The following is a 17362-nucleotide window of genomic DNA, read 5'->3' on the forward strand; positions in this document are numbered from 1 at the left end:
CAGCTCTTAGCAGTATTTAAAATTATTTTCTTTCTTCTTTGGTTTATTCAACAACTTTCATTGATGACGGTTGTTTCAGCCTTTTGTGACCATCTTGTATTATTATAATTAATGCTTGAATAACATAGTTTTGTAAATACAAGTTTTAAACATTTGTTGTTGTATTCCCAGTATCTTTAGAAGTTAGGGCTGGGGGACTATAGCTCAGCAGTAGAGCACTTGCCCTAGATACCCTTCCCCAGCACTGAAAAAGTTAAAAAAAAAAGTGCGATTGTTGAGTTAATAGGTAAATATATAAGCAGTTTTGGGAGATGTTGCCAAATCTCATTCATAAGGGTTGTATCATTTTGTATACTTATCTGAGAATTTGTATTCCCCCACATTCTCTCACCTACTGAGTATGTGGTCAAACATTTGGATCTTGCCAATGCAAGTGAGAAATGGTATCTTGGTGTGGTTTAATTTGTATTTTGTTCATTATGAGCTAAGCAGAGCATGTTTCCATATGTTATAGCTATTTGCATTTCTTTTCCTGAGATCTGTTTATTTCTTCAGCCCATTTTTGTATAGGTTTGCTGGCCATTTTATTTATAATGTTCTTTATATTTCAGGAACATGATTCTTTGGACAATAATAGGTTGCAAATATTTTTTCTCAGGTTGTCATTGTCAAACTGTGTGTGTGTGTGTGTGTGTGTGTGTGTGTGTGTGTGTGTAGCAGGTTTAGATACAGCCAGGAAAGATTTTTTCAATGAGGCAGGTTTTGCCCACTCATAATACATAGAAAATTTCACCCAATATTTTCTAGTACTTGTTTATTTTCTATTTTTACATTCATGTTTCTTATCCATTTGTAGTTTATCTTTTGAATAAGTAGAGAAAAATCCAATTTTATAATTTTCCATGTGGTAACGCTACTTATTAGAAAGTCTATTTTCCCCAAACTAACTTTTATTGTACCCCAAGTGTCCAGTTGGTTCTGTTTCTGAATTCTCTATTCTGTCCCACAATCTCTATGTATTCTTGGGCTTGGACGAGGGTACATGAATTAATTATATAGTCTACCCTCCCTGTACCCTTCATTGCTCTTCTTTTTCAGTGCTTTCCTGCTTATTCTTGTTCTTTTGAATTGACTATAATCAACTTGATGACAGATTTTTAAAGATCCACATATGTTCATTCCCTCCCCAAGTTAAACGTCCCCATTTTCTTCAATTTTTAGCACGTGCTTTTCGGGGGCTATTCATGATTCTGTTCTTTTCCACAAGTCATGCAACCTTAAAATGTGGCATCCAGAAATGAAGCCACCGGAGTGGGGTGATAATGACATGATTCCTTAGGGTAAGGCTTTTTAAAAAGAGTGTCATCCACAATTGGAGAAAGTAACAGGACTGGATTGAGCAGGGAAGGAAAGCCGAGTCCAAGCAGTAGTCCTTTAGAAGGGAGCAGGAGAAGCTTCTCCTCTTCTGTCTGCACTTTTGGGGCAGGTAGGTACCTGGTGTCTCAACACGTTGACAAAAGGGTTTTGCTCTGGGAGAAGCTGGGAGGCCTGACTTTCTCCTTTTTCCTAGTCTCTGCCTATAATCCCCTTTTGCTAGTTCCCTGGCTTCCTCCAGGGCCTTCTAAATCGCTGGTCCTCTCCCAGTTCCGGGGACAGGTGAGCCTCTTTCCTTCTGGAGTCCTTTCATTTGGACTCTTCTGCTGGGCTCTCCTTGCGCTGTCCCCCGCTGGGCTCCGCAGTTGGTTCTTTCAGCTCCCTGCCCGCCCCTCTGCATCCTCTGTCCTCTCACTGCTGTCGGCCCAGGGGCTTCCTCTGATGACGCGTTTTACTTGCATTGGGCGGAAAGCGCCTGCGGTGGAGGAAGGCAAAGTTCACTCCCAGTACCCGCCCCCTGCGCTGGGTCCTACCGAAGTAGGAAACGGTGAAAGAGGGTCCCGTGCTGTTCTGCATGGAAGCGTTGCTTCCGCTCAGCTGTCCCTACACCATGGACTCAGTACCTGCCACTGTGCCTTCTGTCACTGCTTTCCCGGGGGACCTGGAGCTCCTGGGACCCCTGTCGGTGCTCTACGCAGCCCTCATTGCCAAGCTACTGGAGGTGACGGTCCCATTCCCAGGGAGGGACCCCAGCTCTGGCAGGCGGGTGGCTGAGTTCTGGTGGAGTGGGTGCACTGACTGTAGTGGCGACGGAGAAATGGAGTGTGTCGGGCCCAAGGCAGGCAGGACTTGAGTGTATTGTTAAGCGAGGCCGGTGAGAGTGTACTTGAGCTTTCCCCACTTGCACTTTTTTTTTTTTTGACGGAATAGAGGTGACAACCTCATGGTATGTTCCGAAATGCAGCCAACAATCCAAACAGCTAAGGTTACTACAGGTGTTTTCCCTACGGAGACTGCTGGGGAATTGGGCCCAAATGACAGTTATCTCCTATTACCTATAGAGGGCGGTGAAAACAGGGAAGAGTAGGCAGGTGTTTACTGCACTGCCTTTGAGCAACCATTTAAAATTAGGCTTTGAATTTTATAGAAGGATGTTAAATTCAGAGAAGTTTAAGCCAGTTTTCAAGAGTTGTCTGAAATTACATGTCACTTATCTGTTTATATAAGAGTGGAATGGAAGTAAGATTTAAAATCTTATATCATCATTGTTTTTATTTGTTGCCATAAAATTAATTAGTTCTTTCATATATTTAAGTTTTTGTCTTAAATGAATTTTTTAAATTATAAAAACCAGGTTATCTAAGAGAAAAGAATGATCCAGAGGGATTCTAGCCAGGTGTTAGACAATGTGATGATATAGGGCCTGTTACAAACTGGAAATGTATGCTCAATTTAAAGTATTTAGATTCGGGCTGGGGTTGTGGTTCAGTGGTAGAGCGCTTGCCTAGCATACATGAGGCACTGGGTTGGATCCTCTGCACCATATAAAAACAAAACAATGTGTCCACCCTAAAACTAAAGATACATAAATAAATATTTTTTAAAAAAGTATTTAGATTCATTATACTTGAAAACACTGCAAGCCAACAAAAAATGTGAGACTGCCAGTATCCTCTCTCTTGAAGAAGCTATTGGAAAATATTGAGGAGGTTGATTTCTGATGAGGAGGTTGGTTTAGAATTGCCATGATTCTTTGTGACTGTTTTGTTATAAATTTAAGGTTTCCCATTTCTTCTAATTTGTCTGTTTCAGCTGTTTACTACATTGCCTGATGATACTCAACCTGGGCCTGATTTTTATGGACTACCATGGAAGCCTGTAGTTTTCACTGTTTTCTTTGGGATTGTATCCTTTGTCATTTTCTTTTGGAGAACTGTTCTTTTTGTGAGTAAATTAACTTACTTATACCTCATCACATAAGCACAAGGATTATTTTATATAGTCACTGCCCCCCCCCTTTTTATTTTCTTTTTCAGTTGCTAAAAGTGATTAGTGGTTTAAGTCAAACTAACCTTATAAAATAATTTAGTGTGGGTGCAGTTGGTAGAACTGGTAATTCTTACAGCCATCCTGACCAATAGTTTCATATGTATCAGAAGTCTTAAAAGTGGGATAAAAGATGGGATAGGTTAGATAAATATCCTTTTATGTAGCATATATGTCTAGTAATCTATCTTAAAGAAATAACTATGCTTTGAAGATTTTGGTAATGTTTTTCAATGGAACAGTGTATTAGATTGAAGACTTAGCACAACATAATTCATTTAGGGGTTATTGTATGTTCAATTAATGGAATAGTAGGCAGATGTATTTATTTCAAAGCTTTGAGGTACAGAAAATGCTCACAATTAAATGTGAAGTGGGGAAAAAAAGCAGAAACTAAGATTTAAATGTTGATGAACTGTATGTTAATATAAACACATATAAACAGGGGGAAATGCTGCAAAGAAATACAGTAAAATGAGAAAAAGGAGATGAGATAATTTTTCCAGTCTTTTATATAAATTTTTCCCAGATTTTATGATTTGATCATATGTTCAGAAAATACCTTTTTATTTGGAAGTATAGATTATGTGTTGTCCAAAAATCCATTAAATGTTTTGTTCATTAAGTCTTTTTTTTTCCTGAGCAGAATTAGTCTATCTCTGTGTATATGTGTACATATATGTATAAGTGTGTGTGTGTGTGTGTGTGTGTGTATATATATATATATATATATATATATATATATATATATATGTGCTTATACATACTTATGTTTGTACTGTAGGTCATTCTGTTTCATAGTTATTTAACATAATTGGAAGAAAATTATTTTAGGTAAATGGACTTTGCATATGAAAAGCCTAACAGTTAAAGAGGTCAAAAGCATTGGATACAAATCTTTTCAAATCTGATTGTTCTTTTTCTGATTTCTTAATTATATCAGACATATCATTGTTAAGATAAGTTTCCTCTCCTTGTACAATTGAGTGTAAAATCTCCTAGAAAGTATTCCCTTCTTAAATAGAAGAATCGTTTGCCTGGATTCCTGTGAGGAATTTTCTAATCTCATTGAACTTTTTCTCAGCTAAAAGGAAAAAGGAAATAGAAGGATAAAGAGAAGGGAAAAAACATGACAACATTTTATATTTCTCTCTCTTGTTTCTTTCATTTCAAAAACCCTGGTACCTGTTTCTCTTTTCACTAGGTTATGTGAGATCTGGTTCCTAGCTTGTTGCTCCTCAGTTTCAGCATTTGACTTTGGAACTTTAGTCCTTACCTTAGATGACTGCTTTTATGCTACTTCCCATTTTCCTCTGTTGTCATTTTGAGTAAAAGGTTAGCAAGGCTATGACATTAAAGAAATGTTCATTTCTTTCTGTGTTGGAGTTTTCTGAATGCAATTTCCTATTACGAAGATCCCATGGATGATCCATGGACACATCTGAGTATCCCATCACCATTTATAACATTTGAAAGGACAAGTAATATGCTAAGTTATAAAGAAATTTAGTGATGTTTTAAAAAAATTTCTGCTTACGTTTTATTATCAGGTAGTTTATTGCTGTCTTTTGGAAATGATTGTTTTTGTCCTTTCCAGAATATGTTAATTGTCATTTCTCTTGTTGCTTGTGCATTTTCTTCTAGCAGTCTTCCCTTTCAGAATTCTTGCTATACATTTAGTGGTTTGCAGAAATAAGATGATGTAGTCTCTTAGTTTCTAAATTCAGCCAATAGCCAAATTTAAATTGGAGTTCTAAGATGTTTTCTGGTGAGTGAAAGTGGCATATCTTAGTACAAAGATTATGCCTTTAATATTGTTTCCTCAGATTCCTTTTGAATAGTCATTGTTTCTAGACTTTATCCTGGTTATTTAGAATTTTCAAGTAAATGATTTTGAGTACACACACACACACACACACACACACACACACACATACACACACACATATTTACTGTGAAATAAGGTGCATATCTTAGTGTTTTTATGTCAGAGGCTATTTATGAAATATCACTACCAATTAAATTTAAAAGGCTTGTTAACCTTTACTTATTTTTAATCCTATAAATTATTATCCTGAACCAGAATGTTATTAAATTCTCACTTGGTTATGATTCTGATTGTTGTTTTAGCAATGCTGTTTCTATTGAGCAGATGTTTGATATCAAATTTAATCTTTTTTCTCTCTTCTAGGTAAAAGATAGAGTATATCAAGGTAAATTTTTAGGTCTCTTAAACTTGTAATAACCCTTTGTATTGGTGTTTGATGTGTGTTTTATGTATGTTAGAAGTAGATACAGTGACTTTTAATGTCTATTATCTTTTTTACCTCCTGGAAATTTTACTGTTCCTAGGTTGCTAGCATGGATAATAGAGTAGATGATGATGGTTCCAACTCTGAGATAGGAGATAAAGAGGAGGAACAAATTGTGGATAGGGAGATGATAAGTTTTAATTTGGGGCAGATTAACTTTGAATATTGATATAATGCAGATGTATTACATTTGAAGAGTATTTCTATGCTAATGATTTAATCATGCATTAAGTAATTGAGTAGATAATTTAAAGAATGGTAATGTGAATCAGTATGTTTTCATTTCTGTTTTTCTTTGCAAAGAATTAAATGATTCCATTTTCTGAAAAGAAAGTGTTTTGAGAAGGGAGGAATATCAAGCTACAACAATTTACTGTATTTCCCATCTGTGAAATAAGCTTAAATTGAAATATCATTTTGAATGGGAGGGGTACCTGGGATTGAACTTTGGGGCACGCTACTGAGCCACATCCCCAACCTCCTATATTTAGAGACCAAGTCTCACTTAGTTGCTTAGTGTCTCGCTCTTGCTGAGGCTGGCTTTGAACTTGGGATCCTTCTAGCTCAGCCTCCTGAGCCACTGGGATTACAGGTGTGTACCATTGCGCCCAGCAAAATATCATTGTTCTTATATTTTTCTTAAATTTTAATAATTTTTATACTCTTATTGCTAATAAGCATAGATTGCTTTTTAAAAGCATAATAGCTATGCTAAGAAGTATTTCCTCATAGTACCATATAACATGTCTTTGCTTTTAGTAGATTGAATAATTGAATTTCATTTAGTGATTGTAATAATCTTGTATATTTCCCCCTTTTAGTCAATGAACAGCAAATTTCCAAAAAGGTGAACAATTTCATAAAAGAAAATGAAGAACTAATGCAGAAATTGTCAAATTATGAACAGAAGGTATAATTATTTTTTTGTTTCTTTCTCCCTTGGTTCTAGCTTGAATCATTTCTACCTGTTTTAATTTAAAAATTGTATTTTAAAATTTTTTTCATTATTTCCTACAAATCATCCAAATTCTAAGCAGTCATGTATTAAGTACTGCTTTCTTCTGGAAAGGGTCACTTGTCTGGAAGTAACTTGTATAGTAGCACTATAATTTGTGTATCTTAATTCTGAATGCTTTATTTGCATAGGTGAAGGAATCAAAGAAACAGGTTCAAGAAACCATGAAACAAAAAATGATTCTTTCTGATGAAACAACTAAATACAAGGTAAAAATCCCTTTTTTGGGGGGAATTACATTCTAAACTCAAAAGTAAATGTAATGAGTGAGTAATCTTGACACCTATTTTTTCCAGGATAAAATGAAGCTTCTTGAAAAAGCTAATGAACTTCTGGATGAGAGAGCTAAAAGTCTTCATGTTATGTTAGAATCTGAGAAAGAACAGAAAGCTAAGAATCAGGACTTGGTAAGAGTTTTGCTGCTAAGTGTTACTGCAATTTGGCTTTTGGAATATTTTGTAAAATTGGTTAAGTTAAACTTAGTCTAGCTGTTAACTAAAGTAAGATTAGGAGCCAAGGAAGTTGAACCCACTTCTGCCCATTTTGTGGAACTTTTAAGTACTGATACAACAAATTATTTTTATGGGCCTAGGAAATATTTTTATTCTCAACCTTGGATAATTTTCATATTGCTTTGCTCTGCCCTTGGAAACATGCAGAACAACTAAAAAACTATTGTCCAGTTGAACAGTATTTCTTTACTTTTTACTTGAAAGAGTAATGAATTAATCAATTTTCTGTACTTAAAAAAAATTTATTTCATTTTCAATTCATGTTTCATTTTCAATTTCTATAAGTTTCTATAATTACATAAAAGTTGCAAAAGATAGTAGAGAGTGTGTTCTAAAATATCCTACCCCCAAGTAAGCTTGATCACCTAGCTGAGGTAGTATTTATCAGATTTCTCCACTGTAAAAATTCTTTCCAATCCTTTTCATATTGTATTCTTTGGAAGTTACCATGCACAGCCCACAGTTAAAGTATGAAGAGTTACAAGCTCAGGATGCAGCTCATGGGAGAGCACTTGCCTAGCATACATGAGGCCCAGGATTCAATCCCAGGCATTGCAAACAAAGATTGCAGAGTTGTATCCACTTCCTTAAGGAGCGGGTATATTTATAAATTTTTTGGATTTCTTCTGTATGTGAGATTAGTCTATTCTTCCTTAAATTTTATCATTTTTTACTTCAGATAAGAAAATTTTAAAAATGATCTTGGGAAATTTTTTTCTCTATCACTAGAAAAAAATTACTAATTTGAACTGGTTTACTTGAAACAGTAATTAATTAGTTAATTTTCTGTGCTTTAAAACATTTTATTTACTTATTGCATTATGATTTTCTATACTTTGACCTTTTTTTTCCTGGTTATCTCATAAACAGTAAGGTTGTGGATGCCATGAAATATTTATGACTTCATTTTCCCTCATCTCTTTCAGTTCTTGATTTTTTGCTTAGTCCAAAGCTGGATCCCCTGCATTTACCTGAAATGTAATGGGATGGCTTGACAAAAATTTTGTTGTGTTTATCTTTTTAGTATATATATGTGTGTGTACACACACACACACATATATATATATCAGTATTTCTACTGAAATCCTAATGCATATTTTGTGTTCTGTTTTCACCTGGCAGATAATGGAAAATAAGAAAACTATAGAGAAGCTTAAAGATGTCATTTCAGTGAATACTTCTGAACTTTCAGAGGTAAAGCTGCCAACTCTTGCTAACGGATATTAATACTATATCTTAGTTTTGTTGCAGACCAAAAATTTGAGGTTTGCTAAAATGTGCAAAAAATGAGAACTGTATGATGTGTGGTTTGGGAAAGTATAACTTTGTTTTTTCTTTGGAATTAATTCACTAACTGAAGTGTTTTGCATTAGCTTCACATTGTCCTTAATGAAGCTAAGCTTCGTGAAGAGAAGGTGAAGTTGGAATGCTGTCAGCTTCAGAAAGAAAATACCATGCTTAAGAAGAAGAAAGAGCAGGTAAATAAAATTTGATGTCATACATAATGTAAACTAGAGAAGTGAATATCATTATCTTGTATCTTTTTTGGATCTGTTTCTGAGGTAAGGAATATTCATGTAGGACCTTTTCTAGATATGCAAAGTTTAAACAATGCTCCCCAAATTGAGTGCATATATATGGTCTCCATCTGTTTTGGATTTTTGGATTATTGCTTTTCTTATCAAATGTCAATCAGTTATTAACTTGCATAGCCTCAAAGAAACTTTTTAAACCAGAAAATTAAGTATTTTATGATCCTCTTTTGAGTAGTTACTGATTCACCGGCCAAGGGAAGATTACATGATAAGGAATCTAAATTTAGGAGACAGTCATATGTGCCCAGCCATTCCTGCTGGAGGTAAATTATTTGAATTGGCAGCAATTTTCTGGGGAATGCAATAAACAGGGTCAACTTCCTGATAGCTCTGATGTTCTTACTGCAGCTGTGAGAGTTGAGGCCACTCTGCCCTCTTCCTTAACCAAGGTCTCAACCTCCTCGATTGAGGGAGGCCACCGAGGAGTATGGCTCTGTATTTCTTTGTCTAAGTCTTGTAGTCCTGATGTATCCAGTGCAGAAACCCCTCCCTAACCCATAGGAATTCATGTGTTTTGACTTTTCAGTTGCAGCAGGAAGTGAAAGACTGGAGTACATCACACGCTGAGCTCAGTGAACAAATGAAATCATTTGAGAAGTCACAGAAAGATTTACAAGTAACGCTTAGTCTTAAAGATGATACTATTAATGTAAGTTTATACTCCAAATACATGTTTCATCTCATGAATTCTCCTGAAATCTTTGAATTAAAATTGAGAGTCTTCCAACCTTTTGCTTCTTTTCTAGGCTCTAACTAATTACATCACACAGTTGAATCGGTTACAATGTGAATCTGAATCTGAGGATCAAAGTCGAGATGAGTCAGATGAATTAACCAATGGAGAGTTAGCAGGTAAGATCAGTCTCAGGGAGGTTGAATCCTTTTTTGCTTTCCTGTCTTTAATTAAGTATACAGATGCCACTTTTCAGCTGGCTGAATTTCTTCTTAAGCTTCAGGGTTGTAGACACATATCACTGGATCTATAGATATGTCTGTTGCATTGTCAGAGGTGGGTTGCTGGGGTATAATGTAGCAATAGGCATGTGAAGAACACTTGACTTTTTCTATCCCATTGAAAACTAGTAAGTACACTGCAGCTACAATAGTCACATCCTATACCTCTAAGTATTGAACATTGTACAGTAAGAGAAATTTATTTCTTAACTTATGCAGATGATACTTGATTTTGATACTCATCATCTCTATGGCTCTGTGGTTTTAAGTCCACAGTCAGTCTTAAGAGTCCGGAGGTAGTTGGAACCATAAACTAAGGCTGTGAGAACAGAGGCTAGAGACTATCAGAAAGCTAGAGAGGGAGTGTAACAGTGTTTACTGATGAGGAAAATATTTCCAGATGTTTTCTCCCAACTTGGATATTGCTTACATAGCAAGTATTTCAAACCACACCTCGTAGTAGATTCAGGGAGAAAATAGAGGATTGAATCTTTCTAAACAAGACACTTACTTGCCCAGGTGAAGATAGATCTGAGAGAGAAGAAAAGCTTTTATCTTAAAAGAATAACATAGATAACATTTTAGTTGTGCAAACTAGAAATTCACCTTTTTTTAAAAAAAACAGACACAGTACTTTTATTTATTTTTATGCTGAGGATCAAACTCAGTGCCTCACACATGCTAGGTGAGCACTCTACCACTGAGCCACAACCCCAGTCTGAAATTCACCTCTTTCTTTTTTTTTTTTAAATCTAAGCTTGCAATTCTCTTAAAAGTCATTAGTCTAATCAGTTTAATTATTTAATTGATTTTTTTTTCTTCTGGTGTTTGAACACAATCATTTTTTAGTTTGGGGAAGTTAGGAGAATATAGAGTTAAAAGTAAGGAAAGGAAAAGCTAAAAGTCTTTTGTTTTTTAGGTGATCGGAACGAGAAGATCAAAGATCAAATTAAGCAGATGATGGATGTCTCTCGGGTATAGTTCTTTGTAAGAGTCCCATAGTGCCTGTGAATTCTTCCTGTGCCTCACTTTTAAGAATACCTCTCTTTTCTGCAATTTTTAGACACAAACTACAATATCAGTAGTTGAAGAGGATCTAAAACTTTTACAACTTAAGCAAAGCGCCTTGATGTCCACAATATGTAATCTAGAAGGTGGGTTCTTCTTGAGAAGAAATTGCCATGTTGAAAAGACTTAAAATTTTATTGGAAAGATAAAGAATGGCTTCTTGCTTTCATGCTTCTTACTTTTCTTGGCACTACTCCCTCAAACAAGTTCTTAAGTCCTTGTACACATATAGAGATAAGCTGTTTTATCCTTTACAGACCAAATAAAGAAATTAGAAAGTGACTGCAATTCACTACGGTCTTCTAAAGCTGAACTGGAAGAGGAATGCAAAACTCTTAGGCAGAAAGTGGAGATTTTAAATGAACTCTACCAGCAAAATGAGATGGCACTCCAAAAGTAAGATTTTCATTGTTTGTTATTGTTATCACTGTGTGAACTAACAGATAATTTTATCTTTTCTTAAGATTATTTACAATTTTTTCTAGTTGTAATAAGTAGAGATTTGTCTTTTTTCCTTTGTGTTTTGTTTCCTATAAGTTGCATTTTTCTTTCCATCATCAGTCTTAAGAGTCCTGAGGTAGTTGGAACCATAAACTAAGGCTGTGAGGACATCGTAATCAATTGTCAAATTCATATGAAGGCAGGAAGTGGTAAACTGGTATTAACAGTCACTGATGTGGAAATACCTCTCAAAAGATCTAGGCCCTTTCTATGATCCCACTATTTATTTTAATTACCTTTCATTGTGATCAGTTATGTAATTCTAATGTTTTGAACTTTTATCTCTAACTCTGGACCTTTAAAAATACTGAGTGATTTGGAATGACATGTTTTAGTAGAATAAAAACTTCAAAAAGGAATAATATTTACTTATTGATGGTACAAGTTTTGGACTTGAATATCTCAGATGTTCACACTAAAAATTGAACTGTGGCAAGGACCTTAGGAGTTATGATTACAGAAGTACTTGTTTGTAGTATATATTTATATATTAATCTTCTCAGTGTGGAGCTAGTTATTTTTTGAAAGTTCATTTGAAGTTTTTAATCCACAAAAATACTTGAATTCTCTAAAAATAGGTTTTTTGTGTCAGATTTTGTTTGTTTGCACCTGATTTTACTCTTCGGCATATATATATATCTTGTTAAAGCAAAGACAGACCTTCTTATAGACCTAACTATTTTTAGGTATTTTGACTTCTGTTGCCTAATTAATGCATTAAATATTGAAACCTTTCCATTAACTTTTCTAAAATTCTGTGATCTCCAAGCGACCTTTTTAGAATCTCAAATTTTTGTTCAGGCCAGTTCTAAATGCCTGGCCTGTTTCAAAGAAACATTTCTCATTTTATCACTTTTTATTTAAGAGAACACTTGTTTTCTCTGTCCCTACTAGTAATATGAATGACCTAAATGGCAATTAATTTTCTTTGTAATGCAGTTAAATTATAGCACTATTTTTCTCAACTCCTCCAAAATTCATTCAGTCATCATCTGTGGTTTGTACTCTTTTTACTCATCCCCAGGTACTATGTTAGTTCATGCCTGTGTCATCTTTTCTGTTTCTAACCTAGGTCATCTGTCTTCATTCTCCATTATTTATATTTTTATATAATTTATTTCAAATTCTTAGTAATTTTCTCTATAGCTGCTTGAGTGGACTTTCTAAAATATGTCTGTCCATGTCAATATGTGCCTGTGGTTTATGAAGAATTTGCTTTCTATTTGATGACCTGTTCTTTTTTTCTTCCTTGTATCTTTTTAATAGTTTAAATATTTTTAATTATTTTCCTCATCCCCTGTATAAGCTTGATGTAATCATAAATTATAATGGAATTATAATTATATAATTGTAATTATATAATTATAATTATAATTTTATTCATCTTCTCATAATTTAAAGGCCATGGTATATATTCTGGATTTAATAAAAACCTGACATAGATTAATAGGTTTATTATTTTTTTTTATGGGCTTTAAGTAGCTCCCGAATCAGATAACTGTTGTGGCATTGTATGTTAGTACTTCATATACCGTGAACTCCATAAGACATTCATTCAATTTATACACATATTTAAAGTTTCTGTAGTTCTGCATTCTACACTGTTGGTTTCATATTTGAAATTATTTTCATTCTATTTGAACATTGTCCTTTAATGATAGATTTGATTAGTGTATCAAAGTAGTACAAGGATAAACAGAATAGTATTTTATCCACTAAATATTGCTACCTTTATAATCTGTATTAGGTTGACATGAACTTCATGATTAGAGTTAAAACCAGTTTCCATTTTTAAAGGATCTCTCTTTTGGCTACTGAATTTTGACTGTTACTTAGTTTTAGCAATTTAAAAATATCCAATTAATTACCATCTGTTCTAAATTTTTTCTTTAAGGAGTCCATTATCATTGTTGTTTGGTCTTATCCCTCCCCTAGTTCCTGTAGTCATTTCTCTGGTTTTTTAACAGTTTTATTGGGAAGTGCCTAGGTGTAGTTTTCCCCACCCCACCCACTTTTTCCTCTTGCAGTTATGTTGTTTGGGACCATTAAATATTTCTTGAGTCTTTTTTTAAATGTTGATTTTACCTCATTCTCTCGATTATAATAATGCATATTAGAATTTGATTTCCCCTGCCTCCTACATTCTGGATTTACTTCTTCTGGATATTTTCTTCTGACCTGTCTTAAAAGCGCTAGGATTTATTTTACTTCCCAAATCTGCTGCTAAAATCATTCATTGAGTTTAGGATTTTAAAAAGTTCAGGGTTTAAAATATTATTTTAGTTGTAGATGGACATAATATTTTATTTTATTTTTTATAGAATTTTTTTAAGAGAGAGAGAAAGAGAGAATTTTAATATTTATTTTTTAGTTTTTAGCGGACACAACATCTTTGTTTGTATGTGGTCCTGAGGATTGAACCCGGGCTGCATACATGCCAGGCGAGCGCACTATTGCTTGAGCCACATCCCCAGCCCGACACAATATTTTATTTATTTTATGTGGTGTTGAGGACTGATCCCAGTGCCCCACACATGTGGGGCACGTGCTTCACCACTGAGCCACAACCCCAGTCCTATTTCAGTACTACAGCTCAAACCCAGGACCTTGAGCCATGTGCTCTACTATTGAGCTACCTCCCCAGACTCCTTGCTCTTTCTCATAAGGGACTAGTGTCTTACTGCTTTCCAAGCTATCTTTAATCTCATCATTCTGCCTCTGCCTCCTGAGTATCTTCGATTGTAGGTAGGTCACCACACTCAACTATTTCTTGGTTTTATAGTTTCTAATCCTTTGACAAAATTCATAATCTTTTTTTTTCCTCTTTTGTGGTGCTGGGGTTTGAACTCAGAGCCTTGTGCATGCAAGGCAGCACTCTAACAACTAAACTATATTCCCAAACCTGAAATTCATAATCTTGACTTTACTTTTTTGAGTATATAAAGCACAGTGATTTTAAAACATGTGCGGATAACCCCATTAGGTGGTTTCCTTTTCTGTGGGATTTTTTTCTCACAGAATTTTGTCTTATGGAGTGCCTGATCAGTTTTGATTGGCTAACATTGTTGTGATAATTATAGATGAAATTTGAGGACTAAGATGAAGTTATCTTCTTATAGAAAAGTGTTGAGGTTACTTGAGTAAGATTGTCTGTCACTTTAAACTTAGTCAGCAATTAAGATAATTCAAAAATGACTTGTCTTTTCAATGTTTCAGTATTATTCCTTTTGGATTTTTTGCCTGTTCATCACTTAAGTGTGCAGTACTTTCTAATCTAAACTCAAAGGCTAGGGCTTTTATTAAGGGTCCCTTTATTTGTAGCCCCAAACACTTGTTTTTTCCCCTAAGCCCAGGAATTTGATGAAGGCTTAGTTCAGACTCATTATATCTCTGTGTTATCTTCAATATGTGGGTAAACCTAGGAGAAAAGTACCTTAAAGTGCCAGCCTTACTTGTAATTCTGAGATTCCTTTTTCTAATGGATCTTGGCCACATACATATATCTTCACTGCCTTTTTAGCTTGGATCCTTTCAAACACAATTTTATATTCTTATAAAGATGTTTTGATTGTTCTTAGTACTCTCAGACTAACTCTTTGATAATTGGAAACAAAATTCTCTCTGTCCTTCAAGATTCAGTTTTCTCCATATTCCTTCTTAAGCCAGTGGGGAAAATTATTATATTCCTTTAGGTGTCATTTATACCTGAAACAGTGAGCTCTTTTATTCTTTAGCATCTTACAAGGTAACTAGTATATTATAGCCACTCATAAAATACTTGCTGAAGAATTAAATGAGAAGCTATATAAGAATATATAATCCCCTTTTTCTATTTGGTATCAATAATCCTTTTTTACTATAGTTCTTCTGATTTATGGAAAATTAAGTTTCAATTTAATTATCTTTTGAATTAGAACTATGGCTAAAGTAATACAAGGATAGCAGAAAATAGTATTTTTTGAATCATTAAATGTGGCTACCTTTGTCTCAGTAGATGAACATCTTGAGTTTCATGATCAGAGTTAAAACTTGTCAGTAGATAATACTCTGATCGTGGGTCAGTTTGGCTTTTTTTCAGACATTATCAAAACTCAGATTTGTCTTTTTGCTTAATTGCAATTCTTTTGAAATAGATATCTAAAGTGTGAAAAATGTTCTGTCGTTAATTGCATAGCTAAAAAGACATATTCTAGAAGATTTTTTCTTTGACTGACTATATCTTTATTATGGTACCAGTCTTGGATTGAGAAAAGAGTTCCTCCATGACAAAGATATACTTAGTGTCCTACCCATGGCAGAAACAAGAAAAGAATTATCCCCTGCTTTATCCTAATATGTTTAATTATGTTAGGTTGATCAGTCCTGATCTTCCACATTGAAGTAAAGTAAAGTGAGTTTTTATTATCTTACACACAGGATACTTGCCCTTGGGGCACATGTTGTTTTCACATTTATTTTATTTACTGGTAAGTAGAGAATTAAGAGGAGAAGTTAGAAAATGTAAGTGATTTGCCAGAGTTTGATTTATGAAATTGCAGGTTTGAATTTCTATTTTATGTGCCTAAGCATTTTATAGAATTGTGGGAAGTGATATTTACAAAGAGAAACTTTTGATTTGATAACTGGCTTTATTTTAGGAAACTAAGCCACGAAGAATATGAGAGACTAGAAAAAGAGCAGCGGCTGTCAGCTGCAGATGAAACGGTGGTTTCCGCTGTACAGGAAGTTAAAAATTACAAGTGAGTTCAGTTTCTAAAGGAGGGTGTCAATGTCTAATGATCTAGTGTTAGCTTTCTTTTTTAATCTTTTTTTACATTATGTAGATAGAAGAAAATAGCATGGAAGTATAAATAACGAGAGGATATGAATACATTCATTTCACACAGGAGAAAAAATAAATTTCAACTTTACAAATGAAAAATGTTAACAAAAAATTTACTTACACCCAATGGGAAAGACCATAGGGAACTTGGTCAATGCAAACAATTCTGGGGGTTTTGATTGTTGTAGTAATTCTTTAAGAAATCAGTTTGCTGTGTGATGTATCAAGACCCACAAAAGTGTGGCATTTGATAGACCTTGGAAATCTTCTATGGATATAATTTGAAAAAAATAAAAAATGTTTTAAGGAGGAAGATATTTCTAGCAGAATTACTTGAGAACACACTGATGAACCGTTACAGAAATTATAATTTATCATTCAGAATCTTTAGCAATTAAATGATAAAGAAGTTATTAGTATTAGGTTTTTATTTTATTTATTTATTTATTTTTGGTGCTTTACTACTAAGCTACATCCTTAGACCTTTTTTTTCCCTTGAGACAGGGTCTCAGTTGCATAGGTTCCCACTTAATTGCTGAGACTGACCTCGAACTTGTGATCCTCCTGCCTCAGCTTCCCAATCATTGGGATTACTGGCATGTGGCATTGCACCTGGTCTGTCGTATTAGTTTTGATCACACTGGATTCATATAACTATAGAAATGTTTTTCTTATGTATGATAAAGTCTTTAAAAGTATAGCTGATGGAATAAAGGGAAAATGGTCAGAATGTTTCAAATGTTATTCAATTGTTGTAATTCTTAGGTGGAGAATTGAAGAACTGGAAGAAGAACTACAGAAAACCGAGCGCTCATTTAAAAACCAGGTAGTAATTAATACTGTCCTGTAGTTGCAGAATTCTTTGTATCTAATACAGACAATTATAGGCTATTATAATGAGTCCCTAAAAACATATTTTTTTAATGTGTTGTCTTTTTCAGATTGCTGTGCAGGAGAAGAAAGCTCATGATAATTGGGTAAGATTTTTTTCCCCCTTTTCTTCATTTTGTGTATAGCCTACAGCAACTGAATTTGAATATTTTCTCTTTAATAGCTCAAAGCTCGTTCTGCAGAAAGAGCTATAGCTGAAGAGAAAAGGGAAGCTGCTAATTTGAGACAGAAGTATGTGATTTTGGTATCTTACTATATGTTTTATAGTGTTT

The 17362-nt window shown here is 34.3% G+C and overlaps 1 protein-coding gene across 5 annotated transcripts in view; it reads left to right on the forward strand.

Moving 5' to 3' along the window:
• LOC144373622 (transport and Golgi organization protein 1 homolog) overlaps window positions 1–17362 on the forward strand; it is a 36953-nt gene that overhangs the window by 14436 nt on the left and 5155 nt on the right. For 4 of the 5 annotated variants that reach the window (XM_078036660.1, XM_078036662.1, XM_078036665.1 and 1 more), the window contains exons 3-18: window positions 3187–3318; window positions 5612–5633; window positions 6554–6642; window positions 6879–6956; window positions 7044–7154; window positions 8382–8453; window positions 8633–8737; window positions 9381–9503; window positions 9601–9706; window positions 10728–10783; window positions 10872–10962; window positions 11134–11272; window positions 16015–16116; window positions 16965–17025; window positions 17141–17176; window positions 17254–17321. In XM_078036660.1, coding sequence (XP_077892786.1) covers window positions 3187–3318; window positions 5612–5633; window positions 6554–6642; window positions 6879–6956; window positions 7044–7154; window positions 8382–8453; window positions 8633–8737; window positions 9381–9503; window positions 9601–9706; window positions 10728–10783; window positions 10872–10962; window positions 11134–11272; window positions 16015–16116; window positions 16965–17025; window positions 17141–17176; window positions 17254–17321 — 1391 coding nt within the window. Of the gene's footprint in view, window positions 1–1905; window positions 2096–3186; window positions 3319–5611; window positions 5634–6553; window positions 6643–6878; window positions 6957–7043; window positions 7155–8381; window positions 8454–8632; window positions 8738–9380; window positions 9504–9600; window positions 9707–10727; window positions 10784–10871; window positions 10963–11133; window positions 11273–16014; window positions 16117–16964; window positions 17026–17140; window positions 17177–17253; window positions 17322–17362 lie in introns of those variants that run through there. The other variant, XM_078036661.1, reaches the window with a different exon arrangement.

The sequence above is a fragment of the Ictidomys tridecemlineatus genome, unplaced genomic scaffold (genome assembly GCF_052094955.1).
Source record: "Ictidomys tridecemlineatus isolate mIctTri1 unplaced genomic scaffold, mIctTri1.hap1 Scaffold_45, whole genome shotgun sequence".
In the NCBI taxonomy this organism is placed as follows: Eukaryota; Metazoa; Chordata; class Mammalia; order Rodentia; family Sciuridae; genus Ictidomys; species Ictidomys tridecemlineatus.